The sequence below is a fragment of the Catharus ustulatus genome, chromosome 4 (genome assembly GCF_009819885.2).
Source record: "Catharus ustulatus isolate bCatUst1 chromosome 4, bCatUst1.pri.v2, whole genome shotgun sequence".
Lineage (NCBI taxonomy): Eukaryota > Metazoa > Chordata > Aves > Passeriformes > Turdidae > Catharus > Catharus ustulatus.
Window position 1 is genome coordinate 23,243,353 of NC_046224.1, and position 23,676 is coordinate 23,267,028.

At 39.6% G+C, this 23,676-nt stretch overlaps 1 protein-coding gene across 1 annotated transcript; it reads left to right on the forward strand.

Moving 5' to 3' along the window:
- Positions 1–306: 306 nt before the first annotated feature.
- ST13 (ST13 Hsp70 interacting protein) lies at positions 307–22,621 on the forward strand. Its single transcript, XM_033057707.2, has 12 exons — positions 307–479; positions 4,713–4,770; positions 5,962–6,031; positions 6,136–6,206; positions 6,729–6,795; positions 7,368–7,452; positions 9,969–10,079; positions 11,328–11,430; positions 14,592–14,708; positions 15,388–15,451; positions 16,587–16,681; positions 20,881–22,621. Exons 1-12 carry the CDS (start codon positions 370–372, stop codon positions 21,007–21,009), a joined length of 1,080 nt encoding a protein of 359 aa, XP_032913598.1. The 5' UTR covers positions 307–369; the 3' UTR covers positions 21,010–22,621.
- Positions 22,622–23,676: the final 1,055 nt, after the last annotated feature.

Here is a 23,676-nt window from a genome sequence, read left to right on the forward strand (position 1 = left end):
GCTGGCGGCAGCAGCCTCAGGGCGGCGGTGCCGCACGGCGCGGAGAGCAGCTGTCAGCCACGGCTGCCGCTTCCAGAACGTTTCCCCCCACCACGCCGCGGAGGCCCGGGGCCATGACTGGCCTGGGCGGAGTCGAGACTTCGGAATGAGATGGGCGGGGCGGGCTGGAAAGTTCCACGGCACGGCGCGGCGTTTATGGGCGCGTCAATGGCGCTTATGGGCGGGACACTGTCTGGAATGGGCGGAGTCAGCGCTGGCGGGTGGAACCAGCGCGGTTGTGGGCGGGGCCTCTGGCGGGCGGGGCGGGCTGGAAGGTTCCGCGGCGGGTGGGCGGGGGAACAAGCGCGCCTGGGCCGCTGCCGTGCCGCCATGGACTCGCGCAAGCTGAGTGAGCTGCGGGCCTTCGTCCGGCTGTGCAAGCAGAACCCGGGTCTGCTGCACACCCCGGAGCTCGCCTTCCTCCGCGAATGGGTGGAGAGGTCGGTCCCGGGCCGCGGAAGGAGGCGGCCGTGAGGGGCGAGGGGGGGAGGGTGTTCTGGCGCAGGACGCGCTGAGGGGAGGGGGGCGTGTCTCCTCGGCGCGTGCTGGCGCGCGGGCGCGCCGCGTGGCTGTGGGGGGGCCGCGGTGTCGCCCCTGCGGGTCCGGTCCGGTCCGGTCCGCGCTGCGGCCTTCCCGCCCTCTCCCCTCCTTTACTTCCCGCCCTCTCCCCTCCTTTTCTTCCCGCCCTCTCCCCTCCTTTTCTTCCCGCCCTCTGCTCCTCTTCCCGCCGGGATTACTCCCGGCGCGTTAAAAAGACTTGTTAGTTTTTCTGTGTTGTTTCGTTAACGCTGGCTATTCCCATCGCAAAAAACCTGCCCCCCGGCCATCTCAGTGGCTCAGCTTTCCAGCCTGGAAAGCCTCAGAGTAATACTTACTGAGCTAATTCTCGCATTACACAGCAGAGTTGGCTAGCCTGTCTTAAAAAGGAGCCGAGTTTTTGGGGAGATGAGTGACGTTGATTTATATCCTGGTACCCAAAAGCACAGAATACCTGGCAGCTACAGTTCCTGTCCAAAACGTGTTTTGCTCTTTGAAGTTTAATATGTCAAAGGCAGTCGAATTCTCCGCTCCCCGTGAGCCATTTAGGTGCCTGCTGTTTATGCTGCCCATATTCTGTGTGAGCGGGGCCTGCCGTAACAGATGCTTCTCAAATACAAATTCTCTTTGGGTTCCACCCTGAGCGCCCAGAAGCACGAGTCTGGAAGGGCTGGGATTCTTTGCTGCTGGCAGAGAACCCACAGAACCCCTGTGCTCAGCTGCGGTGCCTCTGCTTGGCTTTTATGGCTGCTGTGCTAAAGAACTCTTGAGAAGTGAGGGACATACTTTCAGGTGCACATGTCAGGCAAAGAGAATTGAAAAGGTTTTTATCTAGTGACCATGTGGGATTTGTTTTAGAAAATTTGTGTTAATCAGCAGGATTTTGTGTGTATAGATGTATATATATGTACATAAATGCAGAGTAGTAGACACTGGCATTTAAAAATATGACCTAATGAAAATGACTACAATTAAGTGTTTATTCGTGGGTTTTTTTCTGTGATATTTAAGTTTTTTATGCGTCTGAATAATACTGTGGTTGTAAAACCGCTGGTATTTAACTGAACTTGGCTTTGCAGTAGATGTAGCTCTGCCTGGGAAGGAGATCGATGTCTGTCTCATCCTAATGCACGTGTTTATTCCTTTTGCTTATTCAGTGCCTTACCCTAGGCTTCTTCCAGTACTTCTGTTGCGTAAATCTGAAGGTGTGGACTGACTGTTTTAGAGGGAGAGGAAGAACACTGACTTCTTTTTGCCAAAGAAAGTGTTAGGGAATGGAAAGATGACCACCTGACTTTCTCCATGTTAATTTCCAGATTAATTTTTAGAATTTCTATTGGATGCTTGCCTTCTACAGTAATTACATTTAGCACCAAGGAATGTTTTTTATATATAAAAAGTCTGGCTTACCTGTCTTAATCTGAAAGACATAGGTTTATTTACCTAAGTAGTGTTATGAGTGATTAGAATAATGACTGAATTATAGTAAAATCCGTCATTAATTTTTTTTGGACTAAATTTATGCTCATTGTTTTGATTTATTTTTTCCTTAAACCTAGTGATTCTAATTTAAATTATGCTAACTACTCATGAAACCAGAATGGGATGCTCTATTTGCTCTATTTCTGATTAGCTGTTAATATTGCATTAGTAGCCTTAAGTTTTACTGTTTTCATGCACTTGTTTTCTGACCCTTATTCTGCCTAGCTGTTGTATTTAATTTCTACATCTTTGTGGAGAAAGCATAGGGTAGTGCTTGGAAAGCGTTTTGACATTCCTTTTATCAAGCCCATTTTTTCATAATTGCATAAAAATACAAATGTTTTACTTGAATTATTATGAAATGAGTCATTAAAGGAAATATATTTCAAAACCCTGCAATTGAATAAAGAAACAATAGCAGTCCTTAAAAATACAGAATCTCTAATTGATTCATAAGGCTTTTTGCATTTTTTTGTTGTTGTGTTCAAATAGGTTTTTACCCTTTTGAATTCACAGTAATCGAATATTTCGCTCTTAAGGTAATTTTGTTGTCAATAATAAAAGTGGTTGCAGAAATCACATTTGCAGTTCTTCCAGTGAGTCATAAATGTGACGCTTTTCATGGCCGTGATGAGTGGAAATGTGCAGTCACTGCTGCAGTGGAGTCCTGACAACTCCAGGTTGTTACTGGCTCACACACTTTAAACTCTGTGTGTGTCTGTGCATTTTCTACAGCTCAGTACCTGCCTTTCCCTACAAGAGTGTCTTGTAGTTCCATGTACTGCTGAGGTTTAATACATTGCAAACTTTACATATATGCCTGCTGTGTATTCAAACATTGTTATCAACTACTGGGATAAGAGATTTTAGATTAACTTGCTTTTGAGTTATTCTGGGATTATAGCTGTAGTTTAAATAGAGATTACCAGGATTGCAAAAATATTTTCATGTACTGTGAGTGAAACTGTTTAACCTAGGCAATTAATGAAATAGCATATTATAAAACATGCATGTATATTAGTAAACATTCCTCAAACTTAATTGAACTTTGATAGTTTTGGAGGGATATGAAGAGAATAGAAACAAAGTTGTTTCAGTCTTGAGTGATTTAAGACTTAAAACCAGCTAATACCATGGATATTAGCTATGAGCTCTGTTAAAATGCTTTATAATTTGTAGGGTTTTTTTAATGCAGAAGAAAAATTCCAAGGCCTCACTGGATGGTCCCAGTAGTCTTCTCCTTGGTTTTTAGAGACTAATAGAGTTATGTGTTCTTTTGTGAGCCTACGAGGACAAAAATTTTAAAGGAACAGTTAGTCTGTGTTTTGTGTTTTCTGCCTGGCTGGATAATGATTTCTCAGACTGCAGTTGTTGAGTCCTTGCAGTGTAACATCGATTAAGTAATGTCAACATCCCAGGGACACAGAGATTGTTGCAATAGCTTCAGGACATGCTGGGGTTTGACACTTGTTGGAGTTTAGTTGGTTGGTTTGGGGTTTTTTTGACAGTTTTTCCTTCTAAATGGGAAGTAGTTTAGTGCTGTTTGCTTGCCTTTTGCTGCAGGGCTTTGTGCCTGGACCTGTCAATCCTGTCAACTCCTTCTCCAGCTCCTTCTACACTTTCTCCCCCAGTTCATCCCTATCCCTGTCCTCTTCTGCTCATTCAGGTTTGTTTTCAGCCAGTTTGAGGCCTGACTCTGAGGTGCTGCTGACAGGAAGGAGGAAAGAAGGAGAATGGACTGCAGTAGCTTGACTTAAGAAGCTGTAACTTCTCATCCTTGGGATACAGTTTTATGTTGCACTAATTCCTGAAAGCAGATAATCCTACACCCTTCCAGTTCCTCCTGCCCAGCCCTGTTTACCCACCTCCTTCTCCTTTCCCCTGCATCCCATCTAACCAGTTGTGTGGGGCTCCAAAGAGTTGGTAGTTGAGTTCATGGAAAGATTTTTATTGAAAACTGTCAGTAGGTGGAAATGTGGGGCAGGGGATGTCTGGGAATGCTGTTCCTTGCAGTGTGCTGTCATAGGTATGATTAGATGTTCTATCTGCCTGCTGGATAATTCAGCCTCTGCTTTTTCCTGGCTGCTAATCAAAGTCGATAGCATGTGGAAGTTTATTCTATATTGACAGAATGCCGTCTCCACCAAGACTGCTCCTTAATTGTGGCAAAGGAGAGGCAGGAATATTGCAATATGTAAGATAAATGTTTTTTTCCTAGGCAGCAGGGTTTTTTAATTGCACAGGCATTTTAGGGTGTTCTCTTTAATTGTTTGACCTTTGTTAAAAAAAAATTCTAATTTTAGCAATATCTATAATCATGCTATCTAGTTTTGATTCTAGCATAAGTAACATTTAAAGGAGAAAATCCATTTGAGCCACGGCAGCTTTTCCTTGTGAGAATGGGTGGGTGGGTGAAGGGTGATGTGAGTGACTACAGGTCTCAATGGAGTTGTACAACAGACAGTGTGCATTGCACTACACTGAGAAAAGTGTGGGGGATGTGTACTCTGGTTGCTGCTTTGACAGTGAAATGGATCATCATGTTTTGTGTTACAACAAAAAGCTGAGATTAGTAGGATCTGAATCAATAAAATACATGCCACTATTTTGATAATCTTAGTTTTGTTTTGTCTTTTCTCTGTTTTGCTGAAAAGTATGGGAGGCACAATACCGCCTGCTCCAGCCAATGCCTCTGCGCAGGAGACAAGTAAGGTGAGATATGAAGAATTTATCACTGAAAATTGATGCTGGCTAAATTACTGAGCAACAGGAGGGGAAAATTTGCTGTCTGTTTTCACTCAGATGTGGGAGGTGAATTTGAGAGTTCAGTTTGAAGCTTGCCCATTGTGTGTTGCAGATGACTTATTACAGATGGCTTCCTAGTTCAAGTGTTATCATGCTCCATTTCCCTAATCCTGAATGCCTGATGTTCTCTGCAATGCAAATTTCATACAGAGTCTTGATTTCTCTTTTTTTGTTTTCTCTTGTCTGTTTATAAACCATTTCTCCGGTCGTTAGTGGATTAAATTATAATCTTTTAATGAGAAGTATTAACAAGCATGATGTAGTAATGAAGTGATCAGTTGAACTAACAAAATTTTAAGGCAGTATTGTGGAAGACGTTGGCTTTTGTTGATTTAAGGGAGAAAATAAACTTGCCTTGTAGATATTTATATCAGGATTTTTTCAAGTTTGAAATTATTTTTGAATTTTAACTTTTTTTTAACAAGACAGTGGAGGCTGGAATTACTGGTTATTTAGAACAATATGGAAGGATTGTGTATATGTACTGAATATGGTCTGTGACACTAAATATGAAGACAAACAGTTTGTATCTGTGATGATAGACAGGATGTGCTAAGTTATGGTATTCAGATGAAATTTAGAAGTCGGTAAGAAAACATTTGAAATTTTTGAAAAAATATTCTGAGTATGTAGAAGTGGCAACAATCTCCGACCTTGGCAAATGAAAACAATATTTAAATCACTGTCATCTGCTTATTGTTTCCTGCTAAAAACCTTAGCTTAATGGTATTAAATTGATAGAATTTTTGATCCAGAGAATGTGTGAGGGGAGACAGGAAGATTGGAAGGGTTGGTTAGTTATCACTGCAAAACTGGGTCTGAATTGGATGTTATTTGGATTGTTTGCTTTTGGTTATTGAGTTATGATATTTGAAGGACCAGCTTTGCCAATAATAGAAGTTCATGAGTCCAGATTTGGATTCTGAAATATTTGCATACATGATAGGCTTAATCTGAGAGGAGGGAAAAGGAGATTAGTATCTTAAAATGGTTCAGCTGTATAGCAATCTGATTTTTCTAATACATTGTTATTTATGAGACTGGAAACAGAGCATTGGTCAGAAGTAATGTGTGCCTACAAATACTTTTCTTTTTCAGAACAAAGCAGAGGAACACCCAGAGGAGCCGGTTAAATCACCTGAACCAGAAAGTGAAGAGAGCGACTTAGGTGAGGAAAATAGCAACCTGATTGCATTTTGCCAATGTGAAAATGATTCAGGAAATCCTGTTTCTGTAGATGGAGCTTAGTCTTGCTTTTTGTTTTTCCCACAGAAATTGATAATGAGGGAGTGATTGAACCAGATAATGATGACCCTCAAGAAATGGGAGATGAAAATGTGGAGGTAAGCAAAATATTTTCAGTGTGGCAGTAGGACAGATAGGAGGGTTTGAGTGTAATCAGGGATAGAAGCTGAGGGAGGATGAATACTCTATTATCTGCATAGCCAGCTGTTGTTTTGACTCTTTTTCTTCTAAACAGAAAAGTTACTGGCTTAAAATCACATTCTTTTCTTATTCAAGGTTAGAGTCAATCAAACAGTTCCATGTGGAAGATCAGGTCAGAAAATGTCAAAGAAGTTTATCAAAACACCCATGCAAACTAAATACATAGAATTCTATCATTATTCAACTTAGCTTTCAAGTGTTTTATAGCTAAAAATAATGTTGACTAATGTCTTCAAGCTGGAAGCAAAGGTTTTGTGGATTTATTGAACTACGATTTCAATGCAAATTAAAATTAGCGTTCTGGAATTGGACAACTGAAACACTTTGTCCTTTGACGAGATCTTAGTCTGGTAATTCTGACGTGGACTCTACTGCTATTGCTTACAGGTTTGTGTGTGTTTTTAATTTTATTTTGTTAGGTAACTGAAGAGATGGCAGATCAAGCTAATGAAAAGAAGATTGAAGCGATAAATGCTCTCAGTGAAGGTGATAAATTGATTTTTAGTACTTATTCTAAGACATTAGTTTTGGTTCTCCTATTGCAAAAAAGAAAGTGAATATCTTAGACCATTTTGAATGCTTTCAAGGAGGAGAAACATACTTCTTGTTGGATTCCCAAAACTATCTAGAACATCAAAGCTTCTTCAAGTACTGTTTCTCCAATGTAGCCATAGTTTAGGGAAAGGTGGAAGGGGGGAATGAGGTACTGCAGCATCTTAATTACAAATTGGTCATTATACTAATTCCCTCCTTATTATGGTTTGTGTCTCTAGTGGTTTGTCCTAATGCAGTGAAAAAGTGTATAGTAAAGATGTGTATTTGATTGCTTTCAAAGTTAAATATGCAAATTTAACTGGGAAAAGTATCTCTTCTCCTCAAGCATTAATTTTGGAGTTTGTGCTTCAGTAACATAGTGAGAGGGAGAAAGTGATTTTTCTTTGTTAATGATGTTTTATGTAAGAAGTGTCTAGGCACCTAACATTGTATGAGGCAGGTTTGGGAATTCAGATGTAAATTCATTACATAATCATTGAAACTTCACTGATACTTATATTTAGGGGACCTTCAGAAGGCTGTTGACTTGTTCACAGATGCTATCAAGCTGAATCCTTGTTTGGCCATCTTGTATGCCAAGAGGGCAAGGTGAGTCATAAACTAGTCATTAATGTTTCTGCCTGTTCTGTTATTTTCCTTAAGGAGCCTAAATATAAAGCAACTTGAGCATCTGTGTAAATTTAAACCACAGAAGGGAAAGGGAAGTGTTCATTTCATGCAGTTTCTCTTCTGTTTGACTCACCAAGTTTGCTGTAGCAGCCATATAAAGAATCTTGGTAATAGAGTAAATAACAGAATGGTGTTCCAAAATGCATTGTGGTAACATTAAGGATATTTTCCTGTGCAACCTTCCAGTCACACATGCACTGCCTGAGTTGGGACTGAGTGCCTTTGCAGCTACACCCCCCATGCTCACACAGTCAGATCAGGTTTTCTTGCTGTTTCGACCCTGGGTTTCCCACAGCAGACTCTCAGACTTCTGTATCCTTAAAATAATTTAATCATGGTTCAATAACAAAATAACAGCTCAAACTGGTCCCTCTGAGGAGGAATTCCAAACAGAGGGAAGCCCTTTTATACCTTCACAGTTTGTGCTTGTGAAAGTCTGGGGTCATGGACTCCTGCTGTGTCTGAGTGTCCAGTCACCTGGCTGGCCCACAGGACCCTGTGCAAAGGTTGACACAAGTTCTTGCATGAGGACTTGCCTCAGAGGTGCCTTCTCTCACCACCCAGAGTTCAGTCTTCAGCTGACACTGCAGCTGCACATGGAACTACCTGGAATGAAAGTATTCCTCAATAATAGTGCTTTTGGTATGTTGAGATAGAATAATGCTGGGTTACAAACACTTGTAAAATCTGAAGTGTATTGTGAGGTTAAGATGATCGAAATTATAGTTGGTTTAGATGCAAACTTAGTTAAGAATCCTGTAAATTCTTTCCCTGTTGTACCTGCTAAATGAATATGTTAGTAGACTGCGATCTATTCAACAGTCTTATGTTTGAAAAGGACACATTGTATCTCAGCCCATTCTCTCTACACACCTTACTGCTACTTACATCTACCAGACTGCAGATGATGCATTGAGAACTTTCTGAATTCATAATGCACAAACATCTTAGTCTTCCTGATTCTTCAGGAAGGCTTGGCAAGTATGGGTTGCAGAAGCAAATTTTTTTTTTTTTCTGTTCTTACACAAAAGGCCACTAACCATCGATGATTTGATAATTTAGTGAATCTTTCCCATGGCAAAGTTTTATTCAAAGAGAACTTAAACTTTCATAAGATTAGTGTCCTTTGTAATACAAAGTACTGTTCCATTGTAATGCATCTTAGCTGGTACTTGCCTTGCTGTTTTTTTCCTTTCCATATCAAAGTTTTTTACATGTAACACCACTTGTGTACCTTAATGCACTCATCATAACAGTATTTTTAAGATCTCTTTGTCCTGTCTTCTCAGGACTGGGTGTAGCAATGAAAAATAAGAATATAAGGAGAAGTTTAAAAGTTCCCTCAATTTGGTCTGTTGTAGAAAGAAATGAGTAATATATTAGGATATTGTCAAACCAGCCATGCTGATCAAGTGCTAGGAGTAATCCATGGTTTTGGTTCTGGGGGATTTGTGTGTTTAAGAGACTTGAGACTCTGTGGAGCCAGCAGCTTGGAATGGCTCTCACTGATGATGTGTAGCTTTGGGACACTTCCCTGACACCCTGTCCAGCTGTTTGTTCCTAGAAGACAATGTGTGACTTTGTGCTTGCTTTATAAGAAGCCTCAATAGTGAAGTTACTATATGTGAAGTTACTATATGTGAAGTTTCAAATAATAGTGAAATTTTCAAATGATAGTGAAGTTTCAAATATATGTAAAAAAGAGATGTAGAATTAGATGTAGTTGTAGAAGTTCTGACATAGAATATGTTGAATACTGAATACTTTTGTCAACTCAGGAATATTTTTTAGTATTCCCTTAAGAGATTTTTAATTTTAATTACTAGAAACTCCTAAAGTACCATGCTATTAGTTAGTCTGATATGCTTGTGTGTTGTAAAATTTTCCATTTTTACATTTAACTGACAAGGAATTGGGCCTTCTTGCTAAATTTGTGTTTGTTTTGCTGCTTTTGATTTTGATGACTCATCTCCTACCTCCTTTCCTCATGGCTCTAGCTGTTGATCTTTGTAGACTGTGTAAACTCCTCATGCTTTCTTTGTGTTACTGTCTTAAAGACTGTGCAATATGGCATGCAGAATATTATTGCTGTTTTGTTCAAACTGCTAGTTGCCATTGACCAAAGACCCCAGGCACCATGGGGCTGAACTGTCCTTGGCATTTATGTGTCTTCTCATCTGCACTGAAGTTATTCTTGAGGCTTGAGTCTGAACAATGAATGCTTTCACTTCTTGCCCGTGACTCACCTACAATGCTGGGAGAGTGAGACTAAATTTTAGCAACTTTGTTATCTATGTTACTATGAAATCTTTTTGAACTCAGCTCTTCAAATGGATTATCTCACTAGCTTGCCTGTTAGTCATCCAAAATTATTTCCAGCTTAAGTTAGTAACTTGGTATTTCAATATGTATGATAAATGTTCTTGTTCCCACAGTGTTTTTGTGAAACTACAGAAGCCAAATGCTGCCATTAGAGATTGTGACAGAGCCATCAAGATTAATCCTGACTCAGCACAGACCTATAAATGGAGGGGGAAAGCACATAGGTAATGAACTGCACCTGTACTTGATATTATCTTTACTTGAAGGGAATAGTTTTGTTCATACATTCTCTCCTCTGCACCTTTGAACTGTTTGTCTTGTAGCTGAGAGCAATAGCTGTGAGCCAAGAAACCCTTGAGCTGAGTATGTGGCTTAGAGAATAGAAAGGGTGGTGGTGATTTATTGATGGCAGTTTATGAGTAGTCCTCCTGGTACTGTCCCCACTCTCACCCTTCCTCTCTCATTTTGTAGTGGCTTACTGCTTTTCTGAATAACATTTTCTAATAATTTGGTAAAGATTATGAGATCTAGGACTGCTTGTTTTTATTTGTTTGGAGGTGTTTTGTTTTCGCATAGTTTGTTGGGTTTTCTTTACTGCCTTATAATTCTTGAACATTTCTCTGCTGTCCTTTTTCCTTAGACCCTGGAGTTCTTTTACGTAGTAAGTTTAAATGCTTGGTTATTAGGGAATCACTTGTTGCAATTGAGAAATGTTATTAAGCAAAATGTAATTATTTAAAATGGTGTTAGGCATCCTGCCAACTATAGTTTAACTTTTAAAAATTTTTAAATAGCAGTAAATCCAGAAAAAAGGTGACAATTCTTATGGCTCATGTAAAAGTGGAAGAAGTAAATGCGATTATAACTTTTTAAAAAGCATTTTAGACAGTGTTTAGACTGATTAGTTAGTGTCTGCAGTTTTAATTTGCAGTGTGAAGCCTAAGGGTGGGAAGACTGGAGAATAGTTTGAATTAATACCTCTGTCTGTGAGCAGAAGTGCTTTGACCATTTAGTAGTACCACCATTTGCTTAAATTTTTAATTATTGGGAGTATATATAAATTAAAGAAGTGTGCACAGAGGCTTTAAGACATGGTGCATCCAGTCATGAAGTTTGAGTGCTGAGTAAGAGGGTCCACTTAAGCCTGAGGTGGTAGTAGTGCTTCATGTTTAGCTAGGATACCTTCTCCCTGCTAGATCATTCTTTATAACAGACAATGACGTGTTCTCATGGTGAGTTTTTTACTTACTGTTACTTCAAGCAAAAGTTACTGTGAGGATATGAAGCAAGCAAGTGTCCTTTAATGGTATTGTAGTGTGCAGCTTAGAGGAAACACCGTGATTATTAAACTTCTGTAAGTCCTTGTAGCTCTAAGTAAGATTTCTGAGTGATGCATGGTTAAATATTTTGAATATCTTCAAGTGTTGAGTTATCCCTTCTGACTGTTGGTGTCTTCTAAATTCTTGGTCCAGACTTCTTGGTCACTGGGAGGAGGCTGCTCATGATCTTGCATTAGCTTGTAAACTGGATTATGATGAAGATGCAAGCGCCATGCTGAAGGAGGTGCAGCCAAGAGTAAGTGGGGAGGAATGTTGGAGGTCTTTCCTGTATTTGTCTGAGTGACATAGCTGCCTTCATATTCTTCAAAAGACTTTGTCTGTTCATATGTTTTCATATGTCTCCTGACACTTCAGACTGAGTTTATAAATACTTCTGTCTTTAGTAACAGCTGTTTGTAGCTGTGTGTAGAGAAATTGAGTGTGTGGGGCTCGGCATGTAACAGAAATACGAATTTTTAAATTTTAACAGAATAATCTGAAGCAGTTGAAATTTGCCAGGTATTTTAGAATCTAGACTAAAAACCTTCAGAAAAGATGGAGATAGCTGATAATTGATTTTTTGCCAAGATATTTCTGAGTTGATCAAAGCTCTGACCTTAAGCACGTTTTCCAAAGGAAGCATTTTGCTGTGGTTCATACTTTCAATAGTCAGCCCCATGAGGGCAGCCTCAGCTCTGCACAACTGTTTTTCAGCTGTTCTCCCCTGGCTGACCCCAGGATTCTTATAAGGAGAAACTTCTGTAACACTGTGATAGCAGGCTTTCTTTTTCATGTTTTTGCCTGTTCCTTTGAAATGCTTGACACACCACAAATGGCAGCTGTTGCATTGTATTGGATTTACATAGGAAGTTTGGGGGAAGGTGGAGACTGCAGGGCTGGCCTCTTGTAAGGAGTGACCTGAGATTTGTCCCTGTGTCAGAGGGAGCCAATTCCAGCTGCTGCCAAAGCTGAGCAAATCAGTGATGTCAGTGCTGCTTCTGTGACAACATTTAAGAAGAGGTTAAAAATGCCGTGTAACAACTGTGAGAGGGAGGGCAGTAAAGGAGAAAGGTATGAGAGAACCTCAGAGACACCAAGATCAGTGAAGAAGGAAGTGGGAGGAGGTGTGCCAGGCATAGGAACAGGGATTCCCCTGCAGCCTATGGAGAAGGTCATGGTTAAGCAGGTTGTCCTTCTTGAGCCCATGGAGATCCACAGTGGGGTAAATCCACCCTGCAGCCCGTGGAGGATCCCATGACAGAGGAGGTGGATCTACCCTGAAGAAAGCTGCAGCTTGTGGAGAGCTCCTGGCAGAAACTGCAGCAAGAGCTGCAGCTCATGGGGGATCCATGGTGGAACAGTCTGTTGTTTTAGCACTGTACCTTGTGGGGACAACCACACTGGAGCAGTTTGTGAAGAACTGTGTCCTGTGGGGCAGACATACTGGGGCAGGAAAAAGCTGTGAAAAGAAAGGGGTGCCAGAAGTAAGTGTTTATGAACTGGTGACAGCCTCCATCCCACTGTGCTCTTCAGGGTGGAAGAGTGGGGAATGAAGCAGTAAAGCTGAGCTTCAGGAAGAAGGTGGCTTTAGTTTTGTCTTTGTTTCTCATCATACTGCTCCATTTTTAATGGGCAATAAATTAAATGAATCCTCCCCAGACTGTGTCTGTTTTGCCCATGATAGTAGCAGCTGAATGATCTTGTCTTTATCTCAAGCCAAGAGCTTCTCCATCTTATTTTCTCTTCCTGTCCTTTTGAGGAGGGTGGAGTGAGAGAGCAGCTTAGCATCTGGCAGCCAGTCAAGCTTAAACCCCCACATGCAGAAACATTCCTGTGTCTAGTAACTACAGCTTTCAGCTTTTCTACCATGTCTTTGCTGTCTCCAGCAAAATGACAATGGAAACCATTTTGCAACCTATTAGTCTTCTTTTTTTGGAGACTATTGATCTGTGGTTGATTTAATTAGGTCTTAGGTCTCAACTGGTATTCATAAGAAGTAATGCTTAATGCTTGGCTGAGGGTAACCTTTTCTTTCCCAGTTAATCTACCTGAGCACAAAAACAGCAGAGTGAGTTTCTGTGGTACATTGATGTGTAGTTGCTAACTGCATAGGAATTTGTGTTTGTAGCTGTAGGAAAAGCATAGGATCTTTTCGTGGGTGATTTTCAAAATCTTTAGTAAGTGAAAATGATGCATTCATCTAATTTCTTCACTTCAAGCTTTCCTAAAATTTTTTGCTTTGTAGCACTTTCAGCTGAAAGTCTAAGTCAAATTCTAAAAACGTTTAGTTCATTTTGAGAAATACTTAGAAATAACAAAAATCTAAAATTTAGAAACTCTTTATGCTTCATTAAAAAGAAAACAGAACACTTACCTCACTCTTAATGAGCCATTAAATGTCAGTGACGTCAGGATCTGATAGTGGGTACTGCATTCACTCTATCATTCCTGCTGCCTCCAGTGTACTTTCTCTGGCAGATACACTTCAGGACTGATGGTAGTACGGAAAGAGCATCTCCTAGCTAAAATTAGTTGTATCAAAGCTCTGTTACTTAAAAAGTAATTTTTTCCTTTAAAGAGTATTCTAAAAGAATACGAGAGTATCCATTGTCTTAGTAGTATCTTTGTTCTTGCATCAGGATTTTGCGATTTTTTTTTTTTTTGGTTGTTGTTACAGGAATGTTACAGAGTAACCATCATACACTATTTCTGAAATCATGAACCAGTTTTGCAATTATTTATAAGGATACATTATATTTTGAGGAAAGCAATGCTGCAGTTGATTCTGTTGTCATAAGGAGTCCTGAGTGAGAAGCCTTGGGACGTTAATTGTTAATTCCTCTTTTGCTGGGACTATAGATTTAATACACTTGAGGAAAAAGTTAGTAAAAGCAAGCAAACTTCCTCCCCACCAGCCCTTTCTTGGTTTGATTGGGGAATTCTTTGGTCTGCTTGTGTTGGTGTGTACATGCTGCAGAGGCATCTGAAACACTAAAACACTATCTAAAAAGTGTATGTGTGTGCAGTGGGAATTATACTTCCTATTGTGCCCTCTTCCAGGGCAGTTGCTGGTTTTAGCCCCAGAGAAATCAATATTTCAGCATAAAAGCATAAAGGGACATGGAATAATAACATGTTCGAGTTCTAACAATGATACAAGTCACAAAACTACTGCAAAAAAATGCTAGAGTGCATGTTCTGCTGAATCCAGTCAGGGTTGAGTAGACATGAATGACTGACTGCCATGGGAAAGAGCAAATGGCTCCTAAAACAAAGCGGGCTTTTAGGATGCGAAATTAGATCTTAGTTGTAAGAACTGGTAGAACGAGTTGGTTATGCTTATATGGGTTTTGTGTTAAAATATGTCATGTGATGTGCTAGAAATGTATAGGAACTCCTGGTATTCCATTGTGACAGGCTCAGAAAATTGCAGAACATCGACGAAAATATGAGCGGAAGCGTGAAGAAAAGGAAATCAAGGAAAGAATGGAAAGAGTGAAGAAGGCACGGGAGGAGCATGAGAAAGCACAAAGGGTGAATATTCAGGCTTTAATATTTCTTAATAATTTGGAGAGTGTTAATCTTGGTTAAAATTAATTACAGAGGAAGAAATAATTTACATTTAAAGTTTTAAATTTTGGTTTCTGTCTTGGTTACTTAACCAGTAATGAAATCTGGAGAAGGGAGCATTTGAGTTCATCTGGTTTTATTGCTTGTGACAGAAACAGTCTCTAGAATCTCTACTAATCCTGTATTTCAAGAAGTCAGTTATTGTATGACTGTTCCAGAATAGTTTTCACTTAAAGTACTTATGTATCCCAAAGTGGGAGGTTTCAAATGCAGAATAGTACTTTTCTTCTCTTCCTCAATTCCTGGCACAGTTTGCTTGCTTTTTTTTTTCTGCTTTAATGATGTATTTTAATATGTTGGGGGTGGGAGTTCTAAAAATACAGCTGGGGAGTTAAAACAAATTGTACAGTTTGTATTCAGTAGAAACGTACCCTGCATAACTAACCTGCAATCATGTACAAAATTAAGACTAGACAGAGCAATTTCTTGTCAGTGATTTTGAAAACAGAGTGTTTTGCTTCTTACCATAGCTTATCTGCCTGAAACAGTCTCGGATAATTTTTTTCTCCTAAACCCAGTTGAGCAGTAGAAAACAGGCTGCAGTTCCATAGTTTTGTGTGGAATGATGTGCTTTCATCCGCAGGAGGAAGAAGCAAGACGACAGGCTGGAGGAGCTCAGTTTGGTGGCTTCCCAGGTGGCTTCCCAGGTATTTTATTTTTAAGCACCAATACTTGAGGTAGAGGTGGCTGTTGTTTCCATATCGAGTATTATAACTGCAGTTTTTATAGTATTTGTTCTCAAGACAGAGAGAAAAATCTTACGTGAAGTTTAAAACTTGTGTACAAATAACTCTTGGAGCACTTGTGGTTAAGAGGGATTCTTTCTCTTGAAGAGGATTGATGCTGTGTAGCAAGTAGAGGGAAGACAGAAATCAATAACTGAAGGATAACAGAATGAAAGTATTTAGGTCTGGCAAAACAAAAGAAGCAGAATTTGCTTGATCATGTGTTTTAAAATTAGTATAAAAATGTGTTCTAAATTACCCAGTGTGCCTTGAATCCATTCTGCTTAAGAACAGTAGTTCTAAAGTTGAAAATCTGGATTGAATATGAGAGAAATCTGTGCTGGTTGAATTGTTTTTTTAAAGGAGGTAGTGCAGATTACCTTATAGAAAAGTTATCCTTGACAGCTTCACAAAAATCAGGCTTTCCATGTTTTACAGTGAACTGGGGAGAAACAAAAGTACTGATGTTCTTGAGATGTAGTTGAGAGTTGAGATAGGCTGTGTGTGTGCTCCAGCTGGATCAGCAGCCAGATAGAGACCATACATGTCATGCTCAGCGCAGCTGGGGAAGCTGCAGAATAAGGATTCCATAAGGGAACCTCAAGAATTTTACTTCAGGAATATTTTTCTTGGTGTTTTGTTGGAGTTTTTTCCCATTGATGGTGCAATTTTTCAAAATCTAAAGTTCCTGTCAAACGTGGAATGTACCTGGGACATAATACTGAGCTGCTTCTGCCCTAAATTGTTCAAACTCCTTATGAGTTCCTGAACTTGAGACCTACCTCATTTCAGTTAGCCAGGAAAAGAATAGTACTCATTACAGGCCTCCTGTTCGATTGGGTTAAAAACATGGATGAAATAAGATGTAGGTCATAGCAGAAAGAGTAGGTGAAGACCCTTTCATTGCTTCCCATTGAGTGGACCAGCTGTAGCCATATAGAAGACATGGCTTTAGAGATGTGGCAAGGGCAGTGTGTCTTGGTCTCAGTGAGCATAATTACTGTAGCAGTGAGTTGAACATTTTTTGTCATGCATTTTTCTTGTGTTGGATTTTCAGGTGGCTTTCCTGGGGCTGGAGGCATGCCAGGAATGGCAGGTATGCCAGGTCTCAATGAGATTCTCAGTGATCCAGAAGTTCTTGCAGCTATGCAGGTGAGCATTTGTTAAAGCTACACATTCTGAATGAGAGAAGAACAGCACCTATGAGCCTAAGGAAGATGTGATCTTTTGGATAGCAATGGGGTGCTTGCTTATTTCTGTTGTAAAATTCTTTCCTGATGTCTGTGACACCAGACTGTCTGAATTCAGTGTTAGCTGCTTTTGAAACTAATGGAAGCTTAATTAAAGATGACCCACAAACACTGCCCCCCATCTATGATAGGCAAAACTGTGTGCTATGTGCAGTTGTCACCTCTTTTGAAAAAGTCTCTCTAAAGGTCGTTTTTCACACATTACAATTCACTTGCTCATTTTTTGAATGCGCACACTTTGTAGAGGGATAATTATGCACAAACAAAAAAATTGACAATATTTTTCTTACACAGTGTATTACAATAATACTGTGATGAGAATTGCCTTTCTCTTAGGAGATTAAATATCTGAGGTTTTGCCAGAGACTTAGTATTAGAGTAGTTCTTCATCTGGCATTTTCTGAAATAATACTCTGAAAGCTTACTTCCCTGGTAGGCTTGATTAATTGCTTAATGTCATAAGTACTTTTACTCAAGAAAATTGTTTCAACAGATTAAAGGGACCATGTCTGACAACACCAGTTTTAAGGGCAAGTGGGCTAGAAAAAGTCAGAGCTATGTAGTTACATTTGCATTCTAATATGATCAAGTATGAAACTGTCCTGTTTCCTTTTTCTGGATTGCTGTCAGTAGAGTTACATATTGTCCTCAGCTCATTTTATCAGAAATAATGACATCACAAAGGAAGCTTATTCAGTATGCCCTGGAATCACAAAAAAATCACCACTTTGCATGCAGAAGTTAATGGGTTCATTCCCTTCATGGTTGCTGATGTTGAAAAACACATCTTTACTTAGACTGCCACAATCACAGTGTTGGCTTGCATGCAAACTTATGCAGAAAGGGTCCTTGACTTAGAGCTGTCTTTCTTACCTGTCTACTTCCTGCTGTAACACTGGAGTTTGTTCTGAAAGGTTGCTGAAAACAGTCTTGATGTGCAGCTAAATATTAAGTGCTTGTCACATGCCTTTAAGAAAACTCCACTGCATGCTGATTACATGTGCCCCAGCATAGGGTAGGACTCTTGCAAGAGTGTGTGTTTTCTGATAATGCAGGCAGGCTTTAGCATGTGCAGCCTGTTAGCAAACCTCGAGTCTCTTGCTGTACTCTTGTACCAACTTCATATCCAGATATGATTTATTAGAACTTGATCTATGTCTACACTGCCAGCTTTTCCTAAAATATCCAACTCTGCTTTCTGGTCTTTTCTGAATTGGCTGTGTAAGCTCTAGTTTTAAAAGACAGTAGTTCCTACTGCTTGGCATTTGCCTAGTGCAGCTGTGGAATATGTTGATGGGTGATGTTACTTAGCAGCTATTATGTCTGTTATCTGAGGTAACAAAAAGATCTCAACACACTGAATCACACAAGTTGCTGCTCTAATATTGCTTTTTAACTGATAGTCTGTAGAGGCTTTTCATCGTGGGGAGTTAGTGCCAAAGTGGGAGTATTCTAAGAGTAAAGGCCACCACCCCAGTCTCTTTAGACTTGCTATAATTTCATAATTTTGGAGGCTATTCTTGAGTTAACACTGAAATGTGCCCGAGTCTTGTAACATCTGAGTAAACCTGGCAGCCCTGCGTGCCTGAAGAGAAGCCACATTAAACTGGTTTTGCTGTTAATTCATCTTGTCATCCATAGAAGCGACCAAAGAACCAGATATGGCTGCCTTGTGGACATGTTTAGGGGAGTTATTGCTTGTCCCTGGCATAAATCTTACCTGGTCTAGGTGACCCTACATGGGCAGGAGGGTTGACCTAGATGATCTCCAGAGGTCCCTTCCAACCGTAACAACTCTGTGATTTTGTGATCTCTGCAAACCACTTTGAAATTGCCTTTCTTGAGGAAGATGTCTGGTTCTATTATCTTGATGATTTATTTCTTCTGGATTTTTTTTCTTAAAGCAGCAAAACTTCTCTTGCATTTCTTTTCACACTTTCTTAATGGGAGCAAGTTGTGACTTTTTGAAGTGATTTCTAATGCATGGGTTTTTAGCTCATTTGTCCCTAAACTCTCTAGTCTCCAGAAGTATTGGCTGAAATTTCAGAGTGTTTTATTTTACTGTTTTACAGTCTATCTGGAGGGTTGTCTAGTACTTCATATCTTGCTTGTACAACTGCTTTCTCTAGACACATGACATTTGCATTTTGGAGTCAAGTAGAAGTTCTTTTTATGAGGAGTGATGTGTAAGATGAATCTATGGATTCCTTATTTGACATGTAGCCATATGTTAGACACAGACTTCCAACAAAATGTGTCAAGTTGGAAAAAAAAAAAGTAGTGGTAATTTTTTTTCTTGGAAGTATTAATTTTCCTTCTGCAACTAAAGACCAGAGCATTAGAAAACGGAATATCTCCTTAGTACCATTAATAGAATGGCTACCATTCCACCTTATGCGCTAAACATTTTCCTACAGAAATGTTGATATCCTCAGTCTTACACTTTATTTTGTTAATAGTGCTCATCACGGTTAAACCTTGGATTTAAGGTTGAGAGCTTCCAGGGAGTCACAGAAGTACAGAATCATTTACTTGCTATGAATTTATAGGAAAGTGAAACATATAGCATAAAACTGGATATTTAATGTTAATTTAGGAGTGCTTTGACACAAACCAGTGACTAAGATTACTCAGCTTTTTGTTCCAGATTCATAGATGAGTGAAACCACAGACTAAACAACATGACATAATCTTTATAATCATATGCTCCATTTTGAAATCAATTCAAGAAGTCTGAGGTTGTGAAAGTCTTGCCTTTTTTCTTTGCACGGGTATCCTGTAAAGTGGAGACAACGTATCTAGTCTCTCTTTTCTGAACTTCAGCATTCTATTTTCCGTATGTTTTACAAATTATCTTTTGTGAGGGAGACAACACATTTGTAAATCCTCCCATAAGACTGGACTCTTGTTTCCCAACATGTATAAAATACATGTTGTAGGTGTAGGTGCTTCCAGTGGAGTCCACACCTACCAAATGCAATTTAGAATCAGACTTGTGAAACGGCTTTGAGCTGAGTCTGATGCTAGAATAGATACAGGATGGTGTTATAGTAGCACAAACAACTCTGAGCACACTTACTAGGTTGTGATGGTTTGCAAAGAACGTGCCTGCTGTAGCAATGGGTTAGAAGTCTAGGAAGCAGTGTGTCTTTTGGTGAAAGTACTTAAATATCCTAGAAAGAGCAGCAGATGAAATTACAGCTAGCATCTGTGATTTGTATTAACATAATAAACTGCTCGCACTTTTGTTGAATTAAAGAAAATTGGATTTTTTTGTAGATACTGTTTATAATGGAAACATTTTTCCAGGCTGAGATGTAAAACTGTTCCATACAGATACATTATGTTCTAAACATACACGGGTAAAACGAGTAAAACCGTTTCAAGTTCAGTGGAGGCTAAAGGTATACTAGAAGTATGGGGAAAAGGTATTAATACTTCTCATACTAAATAGAGAAGATGGAGATTTTTATTTTTTGGGCACTGACTATTGAATGTGTGGATGTATTTATCAACTGCAACACGGTAGTGTGATGAGAGATAAGGTTCTTTTCCAAGTGAATTCTCAGTGGAGGTGAGGAATGACTGAGAATTATCTGCATTTTTAAAAGCCAAACATTGCCATATTGTCTGCTTACAACCCAATAGTTTCAGGCTTCTGCTGCTAGAATGAAAAAATAAGAAAAGGACAAGCATCAGCCATTGGTCAGAGTAGATCTATCATGAATATATTATCCTATCATGCATGCTACACACATCAAATTTCTTCCTCCTTCAAAATACATTTGAAAGATGCCTGAACAGAAATAATACGTAGATGTGGCTGTGTTTGACAGCTCCTCTTCTGGGAAAACAGAAGTCTTATCCTATCTCCCTTCTCACACGCTGAACTACTACTGTAACAAGTTCAATAATGTCTCTGGTGTTTAGTGACACAGCTTTAACAACATGCACTGTATTATTGGGTTGTCTTTAGAGTTCTTGCCAGAAGTCTAGCATAGTCTTGTTATGTAAAAGCTGAGCAAGACTAGATTCATGTGGAGCCACATAATCACTTTTGTAGAGTTGTTTTACAAATTTTTTTTTCTTTTTGTCCTGCAGGATCCAGAAGTTATGGTTGCATTCCAAGATGTTGCCCAGAACCCAGCAAATATGTCCAAGTACCAGAGCAATCCCAAGGTCATGAATCTCATCAGTAAATTGTCTGCCAAATTTGGCAGTAAACCGTAAAATCCCTGGTTCTTAAGAAAAATCATATCCGAATGGCAAAGATTGGATTTGGCTAACCAGTGTTGCAATAAAACAAACCATTTTACCTCTGATCTTCTTAAGAAGAGAAATGGGGTGTTCTAAGGAGAAGCGCTCTCTAGCCCCAAGTATTGACTTTATTCAGTTATTGGTTTATAGAACTCAAATTATATTCAGATGACCTAGTTTTCAACCATCCCTTCTTGTCCAACAGTTGCAACCTTCCATTATAAGTATTACAGACAGTTTTCTCTGACTGAACATTCTTATAACAAATTGTAGTATTTCAGGAGTATAAGATAAAAACATGCTATTTTTTTAAAATTGCTCTCACTGAGCAAAGGGGAAAGAACTTTAACAACTAAAGTCTGACTTAATTCCCTTAGGACAAAAATAGCAAAGGTGGGACAAGTCTGAAGAATTAACTGGATAAAGGAATTGTCTGCAAATACTTTTTTTTTTTAAATGGGTGAATGACTTTTTAGAGCTATTATCACTATAATCAGGCTAGCTAGTTACACACTGGAACCTCTGGCAGTACTGCAAATACTATATCATTTTGATTACCACAACTGTGCAGCAAAGGTACAGTTCTACCCTTTGCACAACCTGGCATGAAGTACATATTGTTGAGGCCACAGATGTTTTGTTACTTGTTCAATTCTTGTCCAGTACCTTTACGTAACACTTTATTTATCGGTCTGGGTATGGGAGAGCAGCTTCTTGTCTGTGCTTGTGCTCTTGTCCTTTCCCAGTTGGCAGGCCCTCTGCTGGTTGCACTTACCCTTCCTTGGGGCCATGCTTACCAGGTTGCATCTATTTGGAAACTTTAGGGAAGGAATCTTGTTCCCATCACTACCTCTGTCCCACTGAATGCAAGCCATCCAGAACATGAACATGCAGAGTTACAGATCAGTAAAGGGGAGGAGTACCCAACAAAATTGCAGCTCTGGGTTCTGAATCGGTTTGGGTTCTTACATGCTCACTTACTAAAATTTCTTGGTCAAAGTCCTGCTGTCTCTGTAGAGGTGATGAATCATTCTTCACCACATTCTGTAGTCTTCCGTCTCTTCTTGTAGCCTTTTGTTTAAAAAAAAGAAATAAAGTATCTGTTGTGGTTTCATCCCTCCATGATTTTGAGGCTTGTGGTATGGAGGAAAAGGTGAAGTAATTGGAAGAGACTGGACATTCTTCTAACATGTGCATTTATCAGCATGGGTATCTTCGAAGCAGTGTCTGTGCTGATGATGTTCAGTGGATTTGGCTACCAATAAAGGCAGTTATTGCTTCTGTTTGTCTTGGCTAAAACATCTTTATGTGGAAACAATGACCATAGTTACCTGTTCACACCTTGAGTTTCAAGGTTTATGTTACTCTGTTGTAGTTCTGTATCTTAAGCCATAACTGGTGTTACCATTTTTAAACAAATCTGGTTTGATGTAGGAACTCAACAGCAGTCGCAAAAAAGTAAATCCCCAAATGCTTTTTCTCCTACTAATGACCCTGCACAGGAAACGTGAATCTTTTTGCTTAAGAAATACAGTTCTGAATACTTCTTAGCCTTTAAAAATAAAGTATGGTTTTGGAAAACACAGCTTTTTGGGTTTGTGTAACTTTCTGATAAAACCTATTTTGCTTAAATTAAATGTGGAAGTGCTTTAAGTAAACTGTATATATAACTTGTGTTTTAAATTGGAACAAAATGCCTACTGGCTCATCTTCATGACCAAATGAGCTCAGATTACAATTGTGTGTTGCTGTGTGCATGGCTTTTGGTCATAGTCTTGATTTCCCTTTCCCAAGAAGAGATATTTGAAGTAGGTCACCCCTCAATATAGGTTAAATCTGCATTCAGGCTAGTGCATATGTGTTGTGCACAAATTAGAGTATCTTGAATATAGATTTATTCCCTACAGTTTCCTGTTATTCCAACTTGGCTGTTTATGTCTGTCTACCCATGAATAGTCAAAACTAGGAAGTTACTCCTACCTAATAGAAATGGTCATATGTGTGTCCTGCCTGCTTGCTTACGCATTAGTTGCCCTTACTGAGAATTGATTGATTCTATGAAAACATTCTCATTTTGATGTTGGCATTAGCCATTTAGCAGAATTCTTGTTCTTTGGGAATACACATTTTGTGACTCCCTTGGTGTGTGAGCTTTTTTGGTTTTAGTGTTACTCAGCAAGTAAGTTGATGAGCTGTCTGGACCTTGTCTCAGTTCCCTGAGTTGGTGTGTGGATATCTAAGCAGCTAAACTGGTTTGAACAGAAGTAGAATTGCAGAAAGCTAACTGCACAAAAGGTGAGCAAAGATGGGGAGTTCCAAATGTGGGATGTAAGTAGCTAAAAGAAGAAGTTGTTATTTTCATTGGTTGCTCCTGTATTTACTGGCAGCTCCTTCAGGTTATTTGTTCTGTTGCAGCATAGAGTGAGGGTGGTTGGAGTGACAGTGGCAATAACCATCTCTGCTGGCAGTTTGTCTCTGAAAGCTGCAAGAGCATATCAATGTCAGGTGGAACAGAGTGCTGCCAGTCCTGCCCCTGGCTCAGGTGTGTTTTTCTGCCTTGTGCACAAGTCCTGTACTGTGCTGTTTGGCTGATCCCATGCCACAGATTCAATGACCCAGGTGTGCAGTGATGCACCTGCA

Coding starts and splice junctions, on each gene's coding strand:
- ST13 (XM_033057707.2), top strand. CDS start 370: ATGGACTCGCGCAAGCTGAGTGAGCTGCGGGCCTTCGTCCGGCTGTGC. Junction 480..4,712: donor CTCCGCGAATGGGTGGAGAG/GTCGGTCCCGGG, acceptor TTTGCTGAAAAG/TATGGGAGGCACAATACCGC. Junction 10,080..11,327: donor TGGAGGGGGAAAGCACATAG/GTAATGAACTGC, acceptor TTCTTGGTCCAG/ACTTCTTGGTCACTGGGAGG.